The 21,363-nt window shown below is 43.2% G+C and overlaps 1 protein-coding gene across 2 annotated transcripts in view; it reads right to left on the reverse strand.

Annotated features, from left to right (window-relative positions):
- The window catches only part of SLC10A7 (solute carrier family 10 member 7), a 189,190-nt gene that overhangs the window by 11,334 nt on the left and 156,493 nt on the right, over nt 1-21,363 (reverse strand). The window contains exons 8-11 of one of the 2 annotated variants that reach the window (XM_084884289.1): nt 18,339-18,504; nt 16,526-16,577; nt 8,484-8,557; nt 4,299-5,598 (exon numbers count right to left, since the gene is read on the reverse strand). In XM_084884289.1, the coding sequence (XP_084740415.1) occupies nt 5,582-5,598; nt 8,484-8,557; nt 16,526-16,577; nt 18,339-18,504 (309 nt within the window). In that variant the 3' untranslated portion in view covers nt 4,299-5,581. Of the gene's footprint in view, nt 1-4,298; nt 5,599-8,483; nt 8,558-16,525; nt 16,578-18,338; nt 18,505-21,363 lie in introns of those variants that run through there. The other variant, XM_084884288.1, reaches the window with a different exon arrangement.

Here is a 21,363-nt window from a genome sequence, read left to right on the forward strand (position 1 = left end):
TATTTATTCTCAATGATGCATGCCTTGGGCAGTTAAAACCTCATGTGGAAGACTCTTAGGCAGAAGAAGAAATTAAGGAAACTCTGGGAGCCATTTCTGGAAACGATGATGTTTTTTTAATCTCCTCCGTCCTTCTTAACCACCAAGTGTTTAACGCATCTAATAACACAGAGAATTGTGGATTCCACAAATTGGTACACACGAATGGCCAATTTTATGAACAAATAAGTAGATATAATCCTGTCTTGTTAGAGCTCAGTGGAACATAAGTGCAGACCACAAAAAGTGGTCCAAGGCAGTGGCCATCAGTCCCAGCCACACCTCAGAATCACCTGGGTGACTTTCTCAAAACTATGCAGGAAAGATTCTGAGTTAAAGGGTGTGGGGAGGGGTCCCGGCTTCCCTGTTACTGGACAGCTCCTGGATGATTCCAGGTGGGCCAGGTTCAGAGCAGAGTCTGGTAACAAGGGGGAGCAAGAGGACACCAGGAGATTCTGGAGGTGGACCGAGGAGCCGCTGTGGGCCAGATCTGTGTGAACTGGGGGGACCTCTTTGGGGCTCGGTTTTCTAGTGTGGACAATGCGATCAATAATAGCTATTGTGCAGGGTTGCTATGAAGAATAAATGAGATGATAAGGCAATCTATGTGCCTAATACAGTGCCTAGCATGTAGTAGGCACCCAGAAAATACCAGGGCTTCTGCTTTTAATGTTTCAAAGTGTCCTCATATTTATTTTCTGATTTAATGTTCGCTTCATCCTTGTGAGATAGGAGAAAAATATAGGCTTGCTAGTTTGGACATCTCTATGCCTGGCTGATTTAGAATTTCATCTCATTTTATTATCAAACTAGAGGCCCGGTGCATGAAATTCATGCACAGGAGTAGAGGGTGTCCCTCAGCCCAGCCTGCACCCTCTCTAATCTGAGACCCCTTGAGGTATGTCTGACTGGGATCGGGCCTCAATGGGCAGTCAGCCATCCCTCTCATAGACCAGGACTGCTGGCTCCCAACCACTCCCCTGCCAGCCTGATCAGCACCTAACTGTTCCCCTGCCAGCCCAATTGCCCCTAACTTCCCTCCTCTGCAGGCCTGATCGCCCCCACTGCCCTCCCCCACAGGCCTAATCCCTCCCAACTGCCCTCTCCTGCCAGCCATCTTGTGGAAGTCATCTTGTGTCCACATGGAGGCAGCCATCTTGTGTGTTGGAGTGATGGTCAATTTGCATATTACCTCTTTATTATATAGGATAACTCCACACAGGTATTTTTTTTTTTAACTCACTGTGCATTAGCAATCAAGCACAAAAACAGTCTAAGCAACCTGCAAGCCCCAGCTCTGACTTCCCAGTGCTCTCACTGGCAGCATGTGTGGTGTGAGGGGGTCACTCAGAGCAGGTGCAGCTCATTCGAGGGCAAGACTCGGTGACCTCACAGTCAGCCTCAGGCAAGGGAGCCTACTCACAGCACATGGGCACAAAACTGGGCAGAGCCTAGCACCCAGCACAGCTCTAGGACTTGCTACTTATTATTTTATTTCATTTAAAAAATACTTTTATTAATTTCAGAAAGGTAGGGAGAAGGAGAGAGAGAGAGATATTGTCGATTGGCTGCCTTCTGCATGCCCCTTACTGGGGAATTAAGCCCGAAACCTGGGCATATGCCCTTGACCAGAATTGAACCCGGGACCCTTCAGTCTGCAGGCTGATGCTCTATCCACTGAACCAAACCAGCTAGGGTGGGGCGTGTCTTCAAAGTTCTCAGACAGTCTGCATATCAAGGAGCCCATCAATTAAATTTATTATGGACAGTGACAAGTCAGTAATTTCATCAATAAAAACCTATTTCTGAATTCATTATGCTAATTAGTAATGCCACCTGTTGGGTTGATAAAGATACACAAGCATTTGTGTAGCTGCTCTGACAAAATAGTAGCTGACTACCTCAGTGAGAATTTTCCATTTGAGCGACTGTTCCTGGCACTGAGGTCTAAACTGACCAGTTCAGTCATACATCACATTGCCAACACAAAAGGATTTTCAAGTGAATTACTTCATATAATGAGCACTTAGCACAGTTTTTGCCTATTAAATACTCAATGTCAGCTGTCATTATTATTACTACTTCTATTGAAAACATAATAGAGAAATAATTTTTTAAAACCTATATAATAAAAGCCTAATGTGCAAATTGTCCCCTTGGGCAGTCATTCAACCAGGAGTTTGACCACTCGCTATGGCATGTGCTGACCACCAGGGAATGGCGAGGAACATGGCAGGCATGGCACTGGCAGTGGGTAGCAGTGGAGGCACTGCTGGCCCTGATGGGCCCTGACAAGAGCGGGACCACAGCAGGATGGTAGAGCAGGTGAGCTGGTGGTGCCAGGCCAAGGCAAGTGCAAGTGGGGGCCCAATCGCCCCTCTGATTGCTCTGCAGATGGCGACCAGTGGCAGCAGCTGGGAGCTGGGGGCCCGGCCCTGATCCATAGCTCTGCAGGCGGGATGGTGGAGCAGGTGAAGGGGCAGCATCAGGCCACGGTACAGTGCCAGGTGGGGTTGTGGGGCTGCGAGGCTGGGGAGTGTGAGCTGGGGCTGAGAGCCTGGGGGCGCAATTTGAGGCCTGATCCTCGCAGGCCACCCTAGGGACCCGTGCCCAAATTCGTGCACAGGGCCTCTAGTAAATCAATAAAAGGCTTAGAAACTGTTATAGAAGCTGAACAAATAAAATCTAAATATAGGTGATCTCTAATCATGTGGATTAGAAAATAGCGCCCCATCTCTTGAGCATGGTAGTAAAATCTACTGGGCCTCCACTTCAGGGGCGTCTATAAGGGTCTGTCAAACAGCAGGGGTCCCCGAACTGCCCTTCCTTACAGAACTGTAACTCTAGGGGCAAACTGCAGGGCAGAAACATTTACAGCTCTGCCCCAAAGACAAGCTTGTATCTTCTGTCTTTACTCTGACTTCTGTTTCCACGTTAGTAGTCTGTTGTCAGACAACACCGTGGCTCTTAGCTTGCAGGAATGGAGGACAGGCAGCCATGGCCTCACAAAAGGCGGGGGTGGGGGGTGGGGGAGGCTGGCTCATCGAGACTCACTTTAAATAGGGCACAACCTTTTGTTAGGAAAGAATGGAAGGAATGAGTGCCAGTTTGTGACTGGGCCACATGAAATATGTTTATGGGAACAATGATAGAGATTAAGTACTTAAAAACCATCTTATAACCAGCAATGAAATCAGTAAAACCATCTTGTAACCAGCAATGCAATTGGAGGTAATTTTCTTTTTTAAACAACTGATAAAGCCATCCAAACCAAGCTGAGCTCACAGTTACAACGGCTGGAGTAACTTGGCACTTTCTGGCCTTCTAAGCCCTTTTGTACCCTATCATCCAATCGGTACGGGAAGTCCGGAAACCCAGACTCCAGTCTCTAACAAGATCTGGGATAAGTTCTTAAGTTTCTTTCTATGCTTACATTTCTGTGTATGCAAAACAGGACAATAATTGCTGACTTGCTAATATCCTGCCTTGTTCAGGTACCATGACATGATGAGTGAAGTGCTTTAAAAAAGTGCTTCCCAATTGTAGGAAGGGTAGTTTTATTAAGATAATAATCTTCATGTGCCAAGTGGAATCACAGATAAGCTTTAAGGGGAAAGAAAAAAGAAAGGCAAACTTTGGTGTTTCAATTCCATTTCCACTTGAGAAAATAACCTAGATGCTATTAAATGATCCTCTCAGCTCAAGTTGCAGGGAATCGTTTAACCTTCTTGAAAAGCTTCCAAGTAAAACTGAAAACAAGAACCATTTCAGCCTGGCCGGTGTGGCTCAGTGTTTGCGTGTTGGCCTATGAACCAGGAGGTCACGGTTCTTTTCCCAGACAGGGCACTTGCCTGGGTTACTGGCTCGATCCCCATCTTATAACCAGTAGGGGGCATGCAGAACACAGCTGCTCAATGATTTTCTCTCAGCACTGCTATATCTATTTCTCCCACTCTCTTCCTCTCTGAAATTTATATATATACACCGTATTTTGCGGCGTATAAGACGACTTTTGAAACGAAAAAAAGTCAACCGAAAATCGGGGGCAAAAGACCAAAATTGCACAAAAATTACCTGCAGATCTTGACGGCAAAGTAAGTCTTTTCTTTGGAGTGGGGGGTAGTCTTATACAGCGAATATAGCCCTAAATCTATGTTTTAACTGTAAAATTAGGGGGTCGCCTTATACGCCGGAAAATACAGGGTATATATAAAATTTATTTTATTTATTTATTTATTTATTTATTTATTTTTTAAGAACTGTTTCAAATTTTGTTTCTCCTCTGAACATCTTTGCAGAGTATTATGGTATTTTCTCATCTTCAGGAAGAAGTGACAGCCGGATTTCCTTTCCTGTAATACTGTAACATCACTCACAGAACCTTTCCTCTTAAGTACTTGCTTCCTTTCACATAGAGCAGGAGGACTGCTGTCCTACAGAACGGAGACATCCGCTGATGCGTGCAGGTGCAGACACCTGAAGCTGGCAGGAACCTCAAGCTCATGGCCACCTGCTCATTTCACAGCCGAGGAAACTGAGGCCACAGCAGTTCAGGGATGTGGTCCAGCCGCTGGTGAGAGAACCGGAACTTGGATCCTGACTAGACTCAGGTCTGTGGTTCTTTCTACTCTTTCCAAAAGCGGATGTATTCAGAAAAGCTATATTCTTTTTGCTTAGTGCATTGTTTCTGGTCACAGCTCAGCTACAGACTCACGATGGATATAAATGTTGGAGGAAGAGCTACTTGATTCGCCTTTGTACAGAGAGTCTATAGATGGTGAGACACATACTGGACTTGCAGTAAGTGTTGATCATGACACTCTACTTAACACTTACAGAGCATTCTTGCCACTGAGATATGCTTTTGAAAATAAGAAACAAACAGGAACCTCACACCGGACTGCCAATTGCCAGTTGACATGTTCTCAGAGTATATGCATTCATTTTGCCATTTAAAAACATTAAAAACGAATACAAACATACACTTCACTGAAGGATCTCAAACACCCTGAAACGTTCTCTTTCCAGGTACGGTGAGGAAGTTTCCTACATCTATTAGAACTCTAGATAACAAAAGTGGCTTGAATACTCAAAAGAAAAGACAAACACTAATTTCACAGGGCACCTGGGATCGAATTTCTTTCTTGATGCGGTCCATTGACCCACTGTGCGCGCAGCCGTGTTAACGAGGGCACTAGCTGCTCTCGGTCTCTGCGTGTGAAACAGCTCTGGTTACTGTACAAACATCGGTGTCAAGCTGGAGAAGCTCTGGGAGAGTCCACGGCCTTTAGGGCAGCCCACAGCAAGGGATGCTCCTGACAGAATGTAAGATTATCTCGGCCCGGAGCTGAAACCACAGGAGCACACGGACAAGCCGGTGGGATTGTTTCCCATGGAGCCCCTGATAGTCTGCGCTTCCTCCGGAGCCTCCTCGTGCTTCCTCAACGAGCTCCGGGGAATGGCATCACGTCAGGCTTTCCAGATGGATTACGTGAAGCCATAGCTCAATGTCATTTTCAATAGGAAGCCTCATAATTAAAGGTCAAATAGTCACTTCATCTGCAATCAATCAATAGAAAAAGTACTAATACGAAGAACTAATCAATCAATGGCAAATGCACTAATAAAAGCAATGAATCAAATTCAGAATGTGTGTAGGTGCGAGCACATGGAGGAGATCGAGACAAGGCAAGAGCAAGAACAAATAAAATAAATCGAGAGTTGTACATACAAGACAGCATTCAGAAGGCTTCTCACACAAAGTTTTCACCTTTGGTTCTGTAGTTACATGGGTACCACCTGGACTGCAATGATTGATTCATAAATACGAAAACTGGATGTAATAATGAATGGTATTCATAAGCATTCTATTTGAGATGCTGAGTGTGTGTGCGGGGCTGTGTATGTATAAAACCACTTGGAGAATACTATGATAGTGACTGCCAAAGGTATGGGTATATATTCTAAATACCAAGTAGATATAATCTGCTGTATTTCAGCTGTGTGTGTGAGGTGAAGGTATAGCTCCAAGTGAAATTACTTGAAGTTTCCTCCTTTGTTCTGAAATATGAATTGCTCGCACTTATTGTGATGGTCTTTCATGTCCTTGCAGATAGAAGTTGCATCGGGCCACTGTTGTGATGCATCCTCTGTACCAGTGATGTCGGTCACCAGGAGAGGGGAACATGTACTTGATCTTGTGAAAACAGACACAGTATATTTATAGGGTGTAGCAAAGCCATTCTAGCAATAGGATCCAAACGCCCCTTTGCTAAATGGGAAAAGAAGGAGGCTCCTGAGACAAGGGAAGTGGCAAAGAGGCCATTTTTATAAATGCTAGCCAGGTGTGATCAAGGCACGATAACATAGCCGAGTTGGAACTAAAGTCTCTGATGTGAGAGCTGAGGAAACAGGCCTGGGAGGTACCAGAGGAAGAGTCAGGATGAGTACTTGGGTTTTATAGTTCCAAGAGAGATCAAGTCTGTCGTGTTACAGAAGTAACTAAGGATTTACACTCCATGGTCACGTAGGTAACCACACTAGTTTTGTTTTGGAGAATCTACGTACCTGTTTCAGGAGAGGACACTGCAAAAACAAACAAGTCCAAGTTCCTCCAACCTTTTTCAACAAACAGCTACATCTGATTGGTGTGCAGAGCACCTACCTGTTTGTCTGAAAATTCGCTTTCAGAAAGCAGAGTATGGCCCTGGGGTTATGGAAAGGAAAGTCATAAAGGAAGAGGGAACAGGAGTTTTGCTTATAGAGAAGAAGAGGAGGCTAATTGTGTGCTTTGGGGGAAAGAGTTCATCCTTCAACACAGCCAACTCCAGCACAGAGAACATGCAGAAACCAAACGATGCCCCATTGGGAGGGGCGGGCCTGCAGAAATGCCGTGACTCAGCATCTGTTCGAGGGACACAGGCTCAGGAGACCCCACGTTGGGACATCTGAGACATTTGTGGGCACCCACCTCTGGACTCCCCACCTTTATAACAACCCTTTTTAGGAGACCGGGAAATCCAGACATCACATCACAAAAACCACATGGGGAGAAGAGTGTCAGATGATTTCGTTGAGGTCAACAATTAAACCACACCTGTTACATGAAAATCTACAAGACAGACTGGGAATAGTAACACAGTCATAACTAATACAGGTAAAAGTAACTACTAACTAGTAATACAGTTGAGAGTACCCGCTAGGTGCCAGGCAGCACACTAACTCTTCTGGGCCAGCTCATTTAACCCATAGCAATTTACATACATTCTGGCATGAACTGACTACCCATTACATATAAGCACTGTGCTAGCTATTGAACAAATTTAATTTTGATCTTTACAACTGCCTTACAAAGTATTACACCACCCCATTTTACAGATGAGAAAGCTGAGGTTCAGGAGTTTAAGTGATTTGTCCAGGGTCACAAAATCAGGACTGGAATGTGGCTTTCAAAGGTCTTTCAACTTCACTTTGAACTTGATTATAAAGAAAACCAACCAACCATCCTACAATGTATGAACAGTATATTTAAAATAGCAACTGCTCCTCAAAAAGTTTGTCCAATTTCTAAATCACTTTCCAAACTTGGCGAGAGGGTCAGACAAATATGAGGGGGGTGGTTAGCAAAAACATTATGAATTGTCTTTGTTTTCTAGGTTCAGACTGAACTTGAACATGAACAGACAGACTCACAGCACGTCATGATTCTTCCTTCTCTTCAGTGAGTCGCAAGCCAAAATGAAAAGTAGTTTTCCTACGAGTTTTTGCCAGAATGTGCCTATTAGCTCAAAGAGTTTATGAGTGATGTATATTTCAATAAAGTCCTGATTACTTAATGACTTTTAATGACTAGAAACATGGATTCTGGATACCTACACATGTTATTGGGATAATGCCACTAAACTGGATAAAGCTAAGTAGAGAACAGCATTTTCCTTCTTGATATATTTTTGTCCATTAAATACTTATTTCACTTAGATGCTAATCAGATTGAGTTAATAATAATGATAATGTGTTTCTTAATCGACACAACATAACATTCTGAAATGAACTTCAAATCAAGGTCAATATCCAATTATATTTCCACCTTGCCCCAAGCTTCCAGAAAATAAGTTAATATTTTCCAGGGGCAACTCTAGAGCCTTCCAAAGCTGAGTTTTTGCCCATTGTGCACCCCCATCCCCAGCTTTTAACATTAACATTCCACATTGAAAACCTTTTATGAGAATCAAACATCTTACAAATTAAGCTAGATCCTACATTTTTAAACTTAGGCCCTCCAAAATTGGTTCAATCATATAATGGTATTTCAAAGCAATGGCCCATTCTCATTTTGCTATTGTCCTTTAACCGAGTGGACGATACTCCATTCCATTTAATCTGAAGCACTGCTTGAATCTCACACTCATAATATGTAACTATCTGAAGCTGTGAGGATCACTTACCCAAAGTGAGGGATTTGTGTGTAGAACAGAAAATGATAGCCACAGTGTCTGCTGGTGTGAAACCCGAATTATTCCTAGGGGCAAGAGAAAACAGTGCTTTACAAACACTTTCATTAAAAACCTATTTAACATATACTAAATCAAACATAGTACCCACCCTTGTGTTACATCCCTTTAACCAATCCTGGAGACAGAAGCAATTCTATGCCCAAATGTCTGAATATCTTTACAGAGAACCATTTCTGAGTCACTTCTCCTTGGAAGGAAGACGGTTTTAAAATGGGTGGCGGTCTCCTAAGATCACATATGTGATCAGCTGGTGGCGCAGGACTCCAGGAAAGTCGTTGGAGGCAGTGCTGGCTAAGTGCCTAGGCTATCACCCGATAGCAACCTGCTGCTTGACAGAGTCACTGGGTCTGCTAAACTGCTCACTCAATGAACAACATGTCTTTTGAGAAATGCATGATATGAACAAAGACTCAACATCACAGGTTTTAGTAAAACATTATCATTTTTTAGGAGTGCAAGCCTCCTCTCAGGCCTCTGCATATAAACAGATCAACCCATCCCTGCTCACAGCAGAGAAAACCGAGGCAGAGCAGGCACATGGGGCCCAGCACCCCATAGCCGGGGTATGACAGAGCCAGGATTTAAGTTAAGCCTGGCTCCTGTGCCTATGCTCTTAACTGCTATGTCCTACTATTGCTATATAAGTGTGTTAAGCATGAAAAACCCTCACTTAGCCAAAAGCCATTGAATGGTATGGGGGTTAGTACTGATGAATATCATACTCAGATTTCCTGTTTCAGATTATAAAAATTTAGAGACCAGGACAAAGGCTAGAAATGTCATTATTATCATTGTGTCCTTGACATGTTAGAGACGATTCCTTCCTGAAGAATGAGGGTGTGAAGCTACAGTGAGTCCATTTAACCCCTGTCCTGGACCCAGACAAGAGTCAGCAAATGGAAAGATGCGCTAGACCCAGTGGCATGCATACAGCTGCAGATGTAGAGCACCCTATCCGGTTTTTAAGGATCTCCACAAAAAGAGAGACCACCATTTCCTTTAGTAACCTCAGCCTCACATATGACTTCCATTGGGAGAGCAGTCTTCCCTAAACAAGTCCCCGCATCCCGTTTTCTCTGTGAAAAAAACAGGATGGAGGGAGAGGGGCTGTCTCCTGCACATCATCCCTGTCCTGTTACCAGGTTGACAGCATTTAACTACCCTTCGGTCTTATCACCTCTGAAACGTCCCATGTGCTCATGCTTCCTAAACGGTCTTACTCAGCTCCTTTTCTGATAACAACTTTCCAAATTGCATTTTTGGTGTCCCCCTTCAGCTGAAAATCCTCCATGGATTTATGTCACTTGAGTATAATAAGATTGCCTTGCCATTCCCACATTTCATTCTCACATTTATATTATGATACCATTCTTATTATTTATTTTTTAATTTTTTTGTGTGTGTTAATCCTCACCTGAGGATATTTTTCCATTGACTTTTAAGAGAGAGTGTAAAGGAGGGGGAGAGACAGAGAGAAACATTGATGTGAGAGACATATGGATTGGTTGCCTCCTGCATGCTTGGCTCCCCTCCCTACTCAATCAGAGCCAGGGATTGAGCCTGCAACTGAGGTACATGCCCTTGACCAGAATTGAACCCAGGACCCTTCCTTCTGTAGACTGACACTCTATCCATTGACTAGGGCCTGCTCTTATTCTGTAAATATTATACTACGTGGCTGACATAGTCCTTGATCCCCTCATTCATCATGGAGGCCGAATGGGAAAGGAAGACAGGTATGTACTCCATAAAAGAGAAAGAACAAGGGGGTGGGGGTGTGATTTGGAGTGGGGCCAGGATTCTCTCAAGCTGGGCAGGGGAGTGGGTGGTGATGGAGCACGAAGAACCCTCCTGAAGGAAACAGCTAGAGGGCTGGCCTTTAGAACAGGCAGAGACATGTGCAGGCTCTCCGGGCTGACTGCGCGCAGGGACCCTGGCTTGTGACCAGGAGTGTGGCCTTGAGAAGTGGGGCCAGGAGGAGGAAGAGGAGTAATCACACAGCGCGGTGTGAGACTGAAGATGACAAGGGGACGCAGGAAGAACCACAGCGGGGGCAGGAGGTGGTGGGACGAGACATGAAGACAGAATTTAGAGAACTTGTCAAGTGTTGGCCTCTGTGAAATAAATGTTGCCTCCCAAGAGCTTGAGAGCACAGCCTTTTGGGGCAAATGCACCAGAAGTTAAACTCAGACCATCCTCTGCTTGGACATAAAATGGGGATGATAGTGCCTGCCTCTGAGGGCCACTGTCAGGATAAAGGCCGATGTTTGCTTAGAATCTGGCATGCTGCAAATGTTTAGTACTTGCTAGTTATTTTACTGTTACTGTTGCTTTGTTAAAGGAGGAAGGATCAAAGAAATGAGAAGCTTTCAGCATGCAAGACTGAGAAGGGCATCAAGGCATTGTGGGAAGGGGGGAATGGGAGGACCCAGTGCTGTCTGGGAGGAGCCTAGGAGCTGATGTCCAGGTGCACTGAATTGGAAGTGGCGAGAGGGAAGAGTGTGTCCCGGAAATGTGGTGAAGGGAAGAAGAGGGTCATGGGAATGTGATTACCTAGAGAGGGAAGGTGCAGCAGGAGAAACAATGGGTGAGGCCAGGTCCTCAGAGAGGCCCCAGAAGATGAGACAGGGGTTTTAGCCTCTGAGGGGCTGTTTCCTCTGGTCTGAGCTGGGAACAGAGAAGACAAGGTGAGTGAAAACTACAGAAAATTTCCAGGGGAAGAAGCGGAAAATGGAGGCAATTTATATCAGAGATTTTACTTTCTATGTAAAGGGTGAGGCACTTCACTCATCAGAGGCCTGGGAACCTAAAAAATTAGAAAAGCTTGAAGTAGGCAGATTGGGAATAGAATGCACAGTCAACTGTGCGGGAACGAATGCCACCTTGATTGCAGACCATGCAGCGTAGCCAGCGGGGCTGGGTGGACTGCCCCAGCAATGTCTGGGGCTGCAACCCTACAGAGGCCTTTCCTTCTAGTTCTTCGCTCCCTCGTTTATATCCAGTGGTTGCTGCATCTGGATTCGCACAGTTGGGTTTTCTTCCCAGAGTCTGACAATACCCTCTTTTTTGGGGAACTTGGCTTTGCTTGGTATTTGTTTCTTTCCAGATTAGAGCACATTCCCAATGTGCCTACATCTCTCTGGCCAAGAAGGCGCTGACCTAAGCTGGTGCGGCTGCCACTGGCCAGAGCAGCGTGCACAGTGGCTAAGGAGGATGTCTGCAGGGGCGTGCTAACGCCCCTGCTCCAGGAAACATCGTAGCGGGGCCCACACTGGGCAGTGACAGGCCTGATTTAGGCGAAACTGGCCTGTGGCTCTGTTGACACAATCTGCAGTCGGGAGGGAGGATCAGTAACAAGTGGAATATTTTGTTTAAGGTTAGAAACAATATTCCCCTTAAACAGAGCTGGCCTCTACCTATTTAGAAAGTAACAGACCACTTCACATCTGGACCTTGGGGAAAACCAACAGAGCGGTCGCTCACAATGTTGCTGATGCTGATGGGTAACCACAGCAGGAAATGCTGACTGTTTTCTAAGCACTTCGCTGCCTGGACTTCTTCTCTGAACAGCCTCCTAAGGTAGCTAGGATTATTGCCTGGCTTTTTCCACAAAGGGAACTCAAAACACAACTGCAAGTCACACAACTAGAAAATAGGCTGCCCCACGTCTTGGAGGTAAGTTTACCTCTGAGAAGAAAATTATAAAAAAAAAAAAAATTCACCAAAGAAAACCCAACCAAACAAAAACACACCATCAATGTAGTGGTTGAGAGCTGCTCTCTTGTTAAGTGACCTTCCCTCAGCCATACTGTGCTTTTGCACTTACACGGTAATGACTTTCAGCGGTTAGCATCTCTGTTGTGTCTGCTCACACTTTTGAATCACATTACTATTTATTTTCTGATTCGACCTTCTGTCTTTTTAATATTTTCTTTTTATTGTGGTTTTATAATTCTTTTGATCCCTCTGGCCTCCCTTGAGGTGTTTATTTCCTTTCCTTCCCATCCACATTTCCCACACAGCATTTCGTTTGCCTCCCTCTGTAGTCCCCACAAAGGAAAACATGTCAGAGGTTTTACAGGGAGAATCACAGAATGTGGAGCAGAAAAGCTCCTCAGAGAGTCCCGTGTGAGTGCTGTTAGAGGGAACATCCACATGAAATGCTTTCCTTTGTTGACCTCTGGACCTGTGCTTTGTTTTCACTCATTTTAGGAGGTGACCTCCTCTGTCATTAGCTGGGCAGCATAAAGAGTTGCCCAGAGCTCTGTGGCTCCGCTGCCTCATCTCTGAAATGCTAAGAGACTTATCATTAACCACAAGGTTGTCTTCCTTCTCTCCCTCCCACCCTATAGAGAGAGACCCATGGAGACCTGGGATTGAAAATGTACTGATAGAGATTAAAAGACCTGCACAAATATTTAAATATTTGTTTTCTTCCTTCTCCCTTGTTAATGCTTTCTTTTGTCACTCTAGTGACATTCTAGGTTTCTATTCCTGTTATCTGCTTATCAAACTGTCTTTTATATATTTTTAAAAGGCTCCCAATGACTGCTTTATTTTTCTAAGCCTTTTCAACAATTTTATTCCTTAACTTTGACAGCTTTCCAAAGTTGTAGAAAGTGTAGGTCACCATGGACAGCTGAGTTTTGGGTTGATGAATAAACTCTCATTTTCTTGCATCCAAAAGAATGTACTACAAAACCAGAAATGCTAATTCCCTCTCTTCCATCATTAGTTCTTAAAATAATATGTTATTTTGGTATAATAAATGTTATTTTGGTATAATAAGTATTCTGTAGTAGCTAACATTTAATGAACACTTACTATATGCTAGGTGTTATGCTGAGGGCTTTGTGTGCACATTATTCAATTCTCCAAATGCCCTAATGAGATAGTACTACTACTATCTCCTTTTTATAATTGGGGAAATTGACAAAAGTTACAGTTACTACACAGGATTGAAACTCAGGTCTGTGTGGCTCTGGAGTTGGAATTTATAACCTGAACACTATTCTATAGACAGAGAGGTGGGAACACACTCATACTCTCAAGTATATTTTAAACACTTGGAGCAAAGGAGGCTCACATGCCATGTCCATTAGGCTAAGCGGCATAAATCAGAGAGCAGAATATTGCAGGGAAGTTGGATTTTCTAGGTGGGTCTCTCCAGATTTAAGCTAAACTTCCATCCTCGGAGGTCAGTGACATGCTGTACAAAAAGTCTGCTTTCCATGCTGAGACTTTTGTGTCCGAATAACTGGATTGGTTTGAGATGTACTGAATTGATAAGAAAAACAAAAACAAAAACAAAAACAAAAAAACCAACCCACAGGCCACTTTCCCCAGTTTTAAGTAGAAAGGAACAAAAAGTGGGAAAAGAAAATTAAATTCAACAGCATATAACCCAATGGGTATTAGTTCCAATTTTTGGTGTCTTTGATTAATTTGTGTGTGTTTCTGTGTAAACCTGAAGAATTCAGTTAAACATTCTCTAAAAATTCCCTAACCAAAAGAAGTGTTATGAATTTTTAAAGAACTTGAAGTAGTTTATTTAGTGCAGTAGAAAAAGCATGGGCCAGTGCTTTTGGAAAAGTCAATGGCAGTGGATTGCAATGCTGGGTGTGCCATCTGTCATCTGATTTTGGGTAAGTTACTAAACCAAACTGCTCCAAGCGTGGGCTCTCATCTGCAAAACAGCAACAAAAATGCCCAGGATCATAGTTTTTGCTGTCAGACTTACAGGAAATAACCATGCACAATCCCTAGCACAGTGCCTGGCCCTGAGCAGGTTCACTAAATGTTGGTAATTTTCATTCCTCCAATAAAATCTCCAGGCATTATAAGGCTCTCAGCATGGAAAAAAAAAAAAAAAAAAAAAAAAAGGAAAAAGAAAAGTGAAAACCATCTACTAAATCTTGTCCAATTGCAAATCCCCAAATGTTAATGGGATATTTGGGGCTACCCGCCCATTACCCAGGAGCACAAGTACAGTCACTCCATGGTCTTGTTTATCAAAGAATGTGATGCCTGATACTGGGCCAAGCACATTCAAAACCCAATAGAACTTCAGTGAAGGCAGAACAAGGCAGAACAGAAGGGTCTTGAAACCACAGGCCTTATGAAAGTCCAGTGTGCTTCAGGCTGAAAATCCTCAGTTTTCATTCAACTATTTGTGATGTGACAGTCCTCCTGCAGCAGCCCCAGTAGTGGCTATTCTGTGTTTTTCAAGAATTTGTCAGTCCCTCACAGGTATGGCATCCCACCTAGTTTGATAGGACAGGTGGAGTGGCCCGATGATCACAAAGACCAGCAAAACAGCCAGTGAATGGCACATGCCTTTTCAGAGGTGCACTAACAAGCCATTTACAAAAAACAAAACAATAACAAAAAACCACTTTTAAAATAGCTCCAACTCTCAGACTTACCTAAATGAGTCACGTTTTCTTGGTAACTCATTGGCTCTAGGCTTTACTGTTACTCATAAATCACAACACAGGCTTGGTAAGAATGCTTGAGGTTACACAAATTAGGAAGTCTTTATTGACTGTTTACAATCAGCTCCTGCTGCACTGAGTGCTATGGGCCAGCTGCCTAACACGAGGCCTGAGCCCTCTGCTGCCCTGACACTAACAGGCCTCATGAAGGGGCTGGCAATCTGTCCCAAGCTTACCTTTCCAAATAGCATTACTTTTAAACTCCCTCTACTCCTATTGTCCCAGCGTGCTTTGGTGTGTGTGTGTGTGTCTCCCCTCCACCCCCCACATCTGCATTATTGTTTCTTCTTTCACTAAGAACCCCCTCTCTGCTCTCTGTTTGCTGAATAACTAGCCATTCTTCATGACCCAGATCAAACCCTATCTCTTTCAGGAAGCCATGCTCTATTACTGTCTGTGGAGGTGCTTTATTCTTTGAATGGACTAAGGCTGGCTTACTGTGCCACTCAGGACAGGTAATTATCCATGCATATATCTAGCCTATAGCCCACTCAGGATCAGAAGTCTTTCTTATTTTGGCATTTGCAATGGTAACTTTCTCATACCAAAGGCTTACATAATTTCTGATGGAAGACAAAGGTATAGAGACCAATTTTGATACGGGGACAGCCTTAGCAAAGGCAAGGCATGAGAACGCAGGAGGTTCTTTCAAGGGACAACGAAGCCTTTACCTCAACCTAAAGCTTTGGCAGCAAGATTGCCAGTGGTGGTTCATGGGACTGGCCTTGCCTTATCCCCCTTCCCCTCCAAGTGAGCTTCACTCTGCAGGCTCTGGATAACCAATGAAACTCTTGGAATATGAGCACTACTGTCAGAACTCTGAGTGGTTTGAAGCAGTATGAAATGCACTGAGAAGTCAGGTCTGGAAGTGAAAATACCAGTAAGATTTCCATTGCAATAGACTAGGGCATGAAGAGGTAAAAACTCCTAAATGAGGGAAGTGGCTTTGGAAGCACAAAACATATTCCTGAAGTAGGATCAAGAGATTAAAAAAATAATAATGATGTGAAGGGTTTTAGCCTGAGTACCTCTGTGGATGACGGTTCCATTAATACTAAATAAACAAATGAGAGAGAAAGAGAAAGTGTTGGAGGAAAAGATGGAGCCCATTCTGAACATCTTGAGTGTGAGCTGTTATGATGACAATGGGGTGAAGTTATCTAAATGGTAAGGGGTGAGTCATGCTGGAAGTCAGGACAGACAATGAAAGGGCAGGTCTGGGCTCTACATTCATCAGCTCACAGCTCGAACCAGTCGAATGGAGGAGCTCCTAAGCACACAATGTGAACAGAGGGGACAAGGGCCACAAGCAGGTCCTTTCCTCAGATCTCCCCTGGGGAACAGCAGGAGCAAGGTGGAAAAGAATAGCCAGGCGGGCAGTAGAAAAACAGCAACAGCATGGTGGCACAGAAGTCAAGTCAAGAGCATGCATCTTTATTTAGAAAAGCACAACCAACAAAAAAATACCAAATCACTTACCTTGTTGAAAAGATGAAGGTTAGAAGCATAAAACCCAGCTGAATAGAAAATACTGGGGAGAAAAAAGGATTGAGTCTACATTAGCACTATAAAAGCAGTGTCTGTAGCATATTTACTGATATGCTTAGTTTGATCTGAAACTAACGGGAATTCAAATAGAAAAACAAACAAGCATAAATTGCTGAACTAATACAATCATTTAAATTAGTGGGATTCAACCTGTTCTTATTGAAGATATCCCCAGATGCAATCTATGAGGTCTACTACTCACGGCAAATCTAAAACCCTGTTTGATTTAAGATTTGGTTATTAAGTTTGTACAGTTTAGAGCCAACTGGCTTATACTATGAATATTTATAGCACATAGCATAAGTGTGGTAGGACATAATAAATATTTTGGAATAACTCATCTTGATTTTTAATAACATAAGATTCTTTGATATTACAATTACCAAAAGTTGTCTTTGGTATTACAGGATAAATAGAACACAGGATTTTTTTTTCATTTCTTTTCTTTTTTCTTTTTCTTTTTTGGTTAACAGTCCATGTTTGAATTATTTACTACATTTTAAAATATTGTCCTGAGCTCTGCTGGTGCCTCGATAGAGGCTGAGAAGTAAAAAAACAGCCAGGATTAAATGACCTTTAAGTCCAGACTGGCACCTTCTGAGGTTAAAGAGTAGGCCCCCCCCCCCCGCTTTCCTGCTATCTCTAGTTTGGAGCAGAAGTCAGCAAAGTTTACTTAAAGGGCCACATAAAAAATACTTTAGGGCCCGACTGGCATGGCTCAGTGGTTGAGCATGGATCAATGAACCAGGATGTCATGATTCATCTCCCAGGTTGCAGGCTCTATCCCCAGTGTGGGGCAGCAGGAGGCAGCTGATCAATGATTCTCTCTCATCATTGATGTTTCTCTTTCTCTCCCTCTCTCTCTCTCCTCTCTAACACCAATAAAAATCTTAAAAAAAAAAACAAAACACCTTTAGGCTTGAGGGCCATATGCTCTCTATGGCAACTATTCCGTTCTACCTTCTAATTGAAAGCAGCCATAGATAACACATAAATAAATTTTTGAGCAGAGTACGTAACTATTTTATAGTCTGCCACTTCTTATAATGAAATGATATTACTTTGGGTATACTGTAATAGGAAGATGATGTAAATATTCACATTTCAACCGACTGTTATAAAATAATCCTATATAAAAAGAGAGAAATATACAATTATCTGTTATGCCGTGAGGTGTAACAACCAACAGTGTAATGCCAGGATCACAGACCTGCAGGAGGGTGGGGAAGTGAACTACAAGCGGGCGGCTGAGAGCTATAGGAGGGGACAGGGCAGCAAGCTATGAGGAGGTGACGGAGAGAGGGGTGGTGGGGGGAGAGCTACAGAAAGGGGGCAGTGACCTACTGGTGCACAGATTCGTGTGCAGGGTACTATCAATAGTAGTATATATTAGAAATCCTACTTTTGATTTATGATAATGAATAAGAGTAGCTCAAGTTATAATAATATAAAATTGGCAAAAAGTGCTCAATCTAACATTTGAATTGGACAGATATTATGACTTCTTTCACCTGGCATCAACTTTTGCAAATCAGACATAAAAGGTCATAGGAGAATAAGAAAATGAGTATTATTACTGATGTCTTTATAAAAAAACAGATGCACTTGGTAAAGTCACTGAGCACATTTAGTATGAAACTAAGTATTCTTTTCTAATCAAATTAACATTAAAACAAATGTAGGGAACACACATGCTATGCTCTGCTAATGAGGGGACAGCAAAGGTCTCCTGCCTCCCACTTACTTATGAACAGTATGACCACCAGGCTGAACTTATCCAGGTCAATGTTGGGGTTGGAGAACGTGCCGCAGAAGGTGGTGTAGATGATCATGAGGAGCACACTGCTGCTGATAGCACCGAAAGGAGGCTTCGTTCTTTCAAGCCAGTCCTTGATGTACCTTCGGACAATCTGAAACACAGAGATCAACAGGTGGCCTCTTTTCAGAGATGCAGGGACTGGGATGGGGCATCTCAAAGTGATTCTGACAGCAGGAAGGCTGAAAGGAAAGAGGGCAGTTTGGACGATGGCCACAATGGATTTCAAAGCATCCCTGCCACCCACTCTTCTTCTGGGGAACTTAACATTTGTAGTGCAGCTTCCACTGGTGTCCATAATAAGAGTATGTTTCCAAGTGCATTCAAACCCATCCTTTATCACGCCAAATGCTCTTTGCTAGCTGTCATCGAGACATGCCCATTAAGCCTCCCCAAAGTTTATCTCCTCTGTTCATCCTAATGGATGTGTGTAATTATCACAGTCCCCTTTGCCTCAACAGACAATTCGGAGTGTGACTTTGGGAATCTTAAAAATCTGACATCTTCAAGAATTTCAAGACAGCAGATAATAGAAAGTGATCCATGGAACATATTAATATTTAAAATGTTAGCAACGCACCAGAAGTTTTTAATTAAATTATAACTCATGCTTGAAAAGCAAAAGTGCATGTGTTGTGGGAGCTTAAATAATTCAAACTCTGAATATCTAGAGTTTTTGTGAAGCCAAAGACAAATGCCATTTGCATGCTTTCAGAATCCCAGAATTAACACTTAACAATGAGTAAACCTGTCCTACAAAAAGGGTCAGTGAAATAGAAAGTTAAAGAGCAATCCTCTCATATTTTAGAACCAAATCAGATATTTAAAATCGGGACAGTCTGAATATTGGTGATAATTTTCATTGGGACAGAAGCGTGAACCACTATTTAAAACCCTTCACTTTTGAAAGAAGCTGAACAAGCCCTATAATAGGGACCCCAGTTGAGACATATTACGTTTTGAGTCACTCATTATCCTGCATAATTGAACATGAGACTTCACAACAGGCTGAATTACCATGATCCATTAGCAATAATGAGGTCAGGGGACTTCTCCTGACAAGGCTGATGGGGTTCTGCCATCCTCTGCTGCCACTAAAAAGGCTTAATTTGCCAGGGGGCATACCTTCACAGGTACTCAGGAACAAAACAAACCGCTCTCAGAACAAACCTTTGAGCAAATGGCTGTTCAATAAACCATGTCTGTTCTCCCGGACTCAGTGAGTGAAATCAGTATTAGTAAATGGAGTCCTGGCAGAGAGATGACCACGGGCACAAGGCAGAGAGAGGAAGCTCGGGTGGGGTGTGATGAAGGGAAAAGAGTGTCAGTGGTCAAGTTTTTAAAAAAGTAGATGTTGTAATTAAATTTATAGTTGAATTTATAAAAAAAATTATGTTGCTGTTGTGCCGAAACCAGTTTGGCTCAGTGGATAGAGCATTGGTCTGCGGACTGAAAGGTCCCAGGTTTGATTCCGGTCAAGGGCATGTACATTGGTTGGGGGCACATCCCCGGTAGGGGGTATGCAAGAGGCAGCTGGTCGATGTTTCTCTCTCATCGACATTTCTAGCTCTCTATCTCTCTCCCTTCCTCTCTGTAAAAAATCAATAAAATATATATTTTTTAAAAGGGTCACTTCATAATCTATTGTGTTAGGTAGCATAAACCTGGTAGATGCCCAAATTTAGCACAACTCAACTCACTTAGGAAGGAAAATAAATGGAAATGACATGGAGTTACTAAAACTGATGTTGTCCTCCAATCTTGTTTGAAATAAAATGATTAAAAACACAAAGATCTCTCTGCAGTAGGTTAGTATAGCATGTATGGTTTGAATTCCAAACATAAAAGTATCTTTCTTTTCCACCATGGCCCCTCTGACAAAATAAACAAATACATGTGAATTAGAGATAGCCTGAAAGTCAAAGGCATTTTCAAAGCCAAGACACATTTCTAATCTAAGCAGCGACGGACTTGGTTAGCCTTAGTCATCTCTTTCTTTGTTACAAGGTGCTCAGGGGATCCGAGCGGGGATGCCTCCTTCAATGTGGCCCTGAGTCCTCCGTCCTCCTCCCTAAAATGTGTTTCCTCTGAACACGTCAGCACTTGGACCTGGACACTTAATCTCAATAAAGAAAACAACCAGCACTTGGGGATTGGAAAGATCGGCAAGGGAGAAAATACCCCTAGAGGAAAACGGATCGTCTTTACTGTTTTCAGTCTTACAGTGATATTTATCTGTGTTTTCTAAGTAAACCAATTTATACCTTGCCAGGCTCTATAGAGCTTTTCCATCTTCCTCTCAAATTAAATTCACAAAGCAGCTGTGTTTGGCCTGTGTAGCCAGAAAAGTGTTAAAATGCTTCATAAGCGACTGGGTGAAGTAGAGCCACTATTGCCGTAAAGATTGATTTGGATATAAACTCTGGGAAACCTCTCCTTCTCTTAGTTCAGCCACTTTCACTTTCCATACATTCTCCAAGTGTCAAGAATCCAGGTCATGTTGTCATTCCCCACACTTCTCTGCTTATGGGAATGTTTTTAACCATACAGGAAATAAGGCTTTGCTTGAGATGGTCAGCACAACCTGACGGGTGCCCAAGAATTCCCTCTTTTGGGGAAAAACAATATGCAGACAAGGGGAAACGCACTCTGGTGAGGGGGCCAGTGTGTCTCCTCAGAATCTGTGCTCATTCGTTTGCTCTCAGCGCTCAGGGAAACTCAGGCATTCAAAGCCACATCACAAATTCTCATGGACTTGCCTGCCTTTTCCTATGGAGAGAGAAGGGGAAAATCTTCCACAGCTTTTGATTTTATTGTCTCACCTTCTGTATTTGATTTTCTTTATTTTAAACTAAGCACCAGTGACGGTTAAGGGGAAACTTGAATCCCTGTCTCCCCGTACTTCTAACAAGTTGAGACACATATCAATTACTGCAGGACCCGCACAGTGCAC

The sequence above is a fragment of the Pipistrellus hanaki genome (genome assembly GCF_964339955.1).
Source record: "Pipistrellus hanaki genome assembly, chromosome: 5".
Classification (NCBI taxonomy): Eukaryota; Metazoa; Chordata; class Mammalia; order Chiroptera; family Vespertilionidae; genus Pipistrellus; species Pipistrellus hanaki.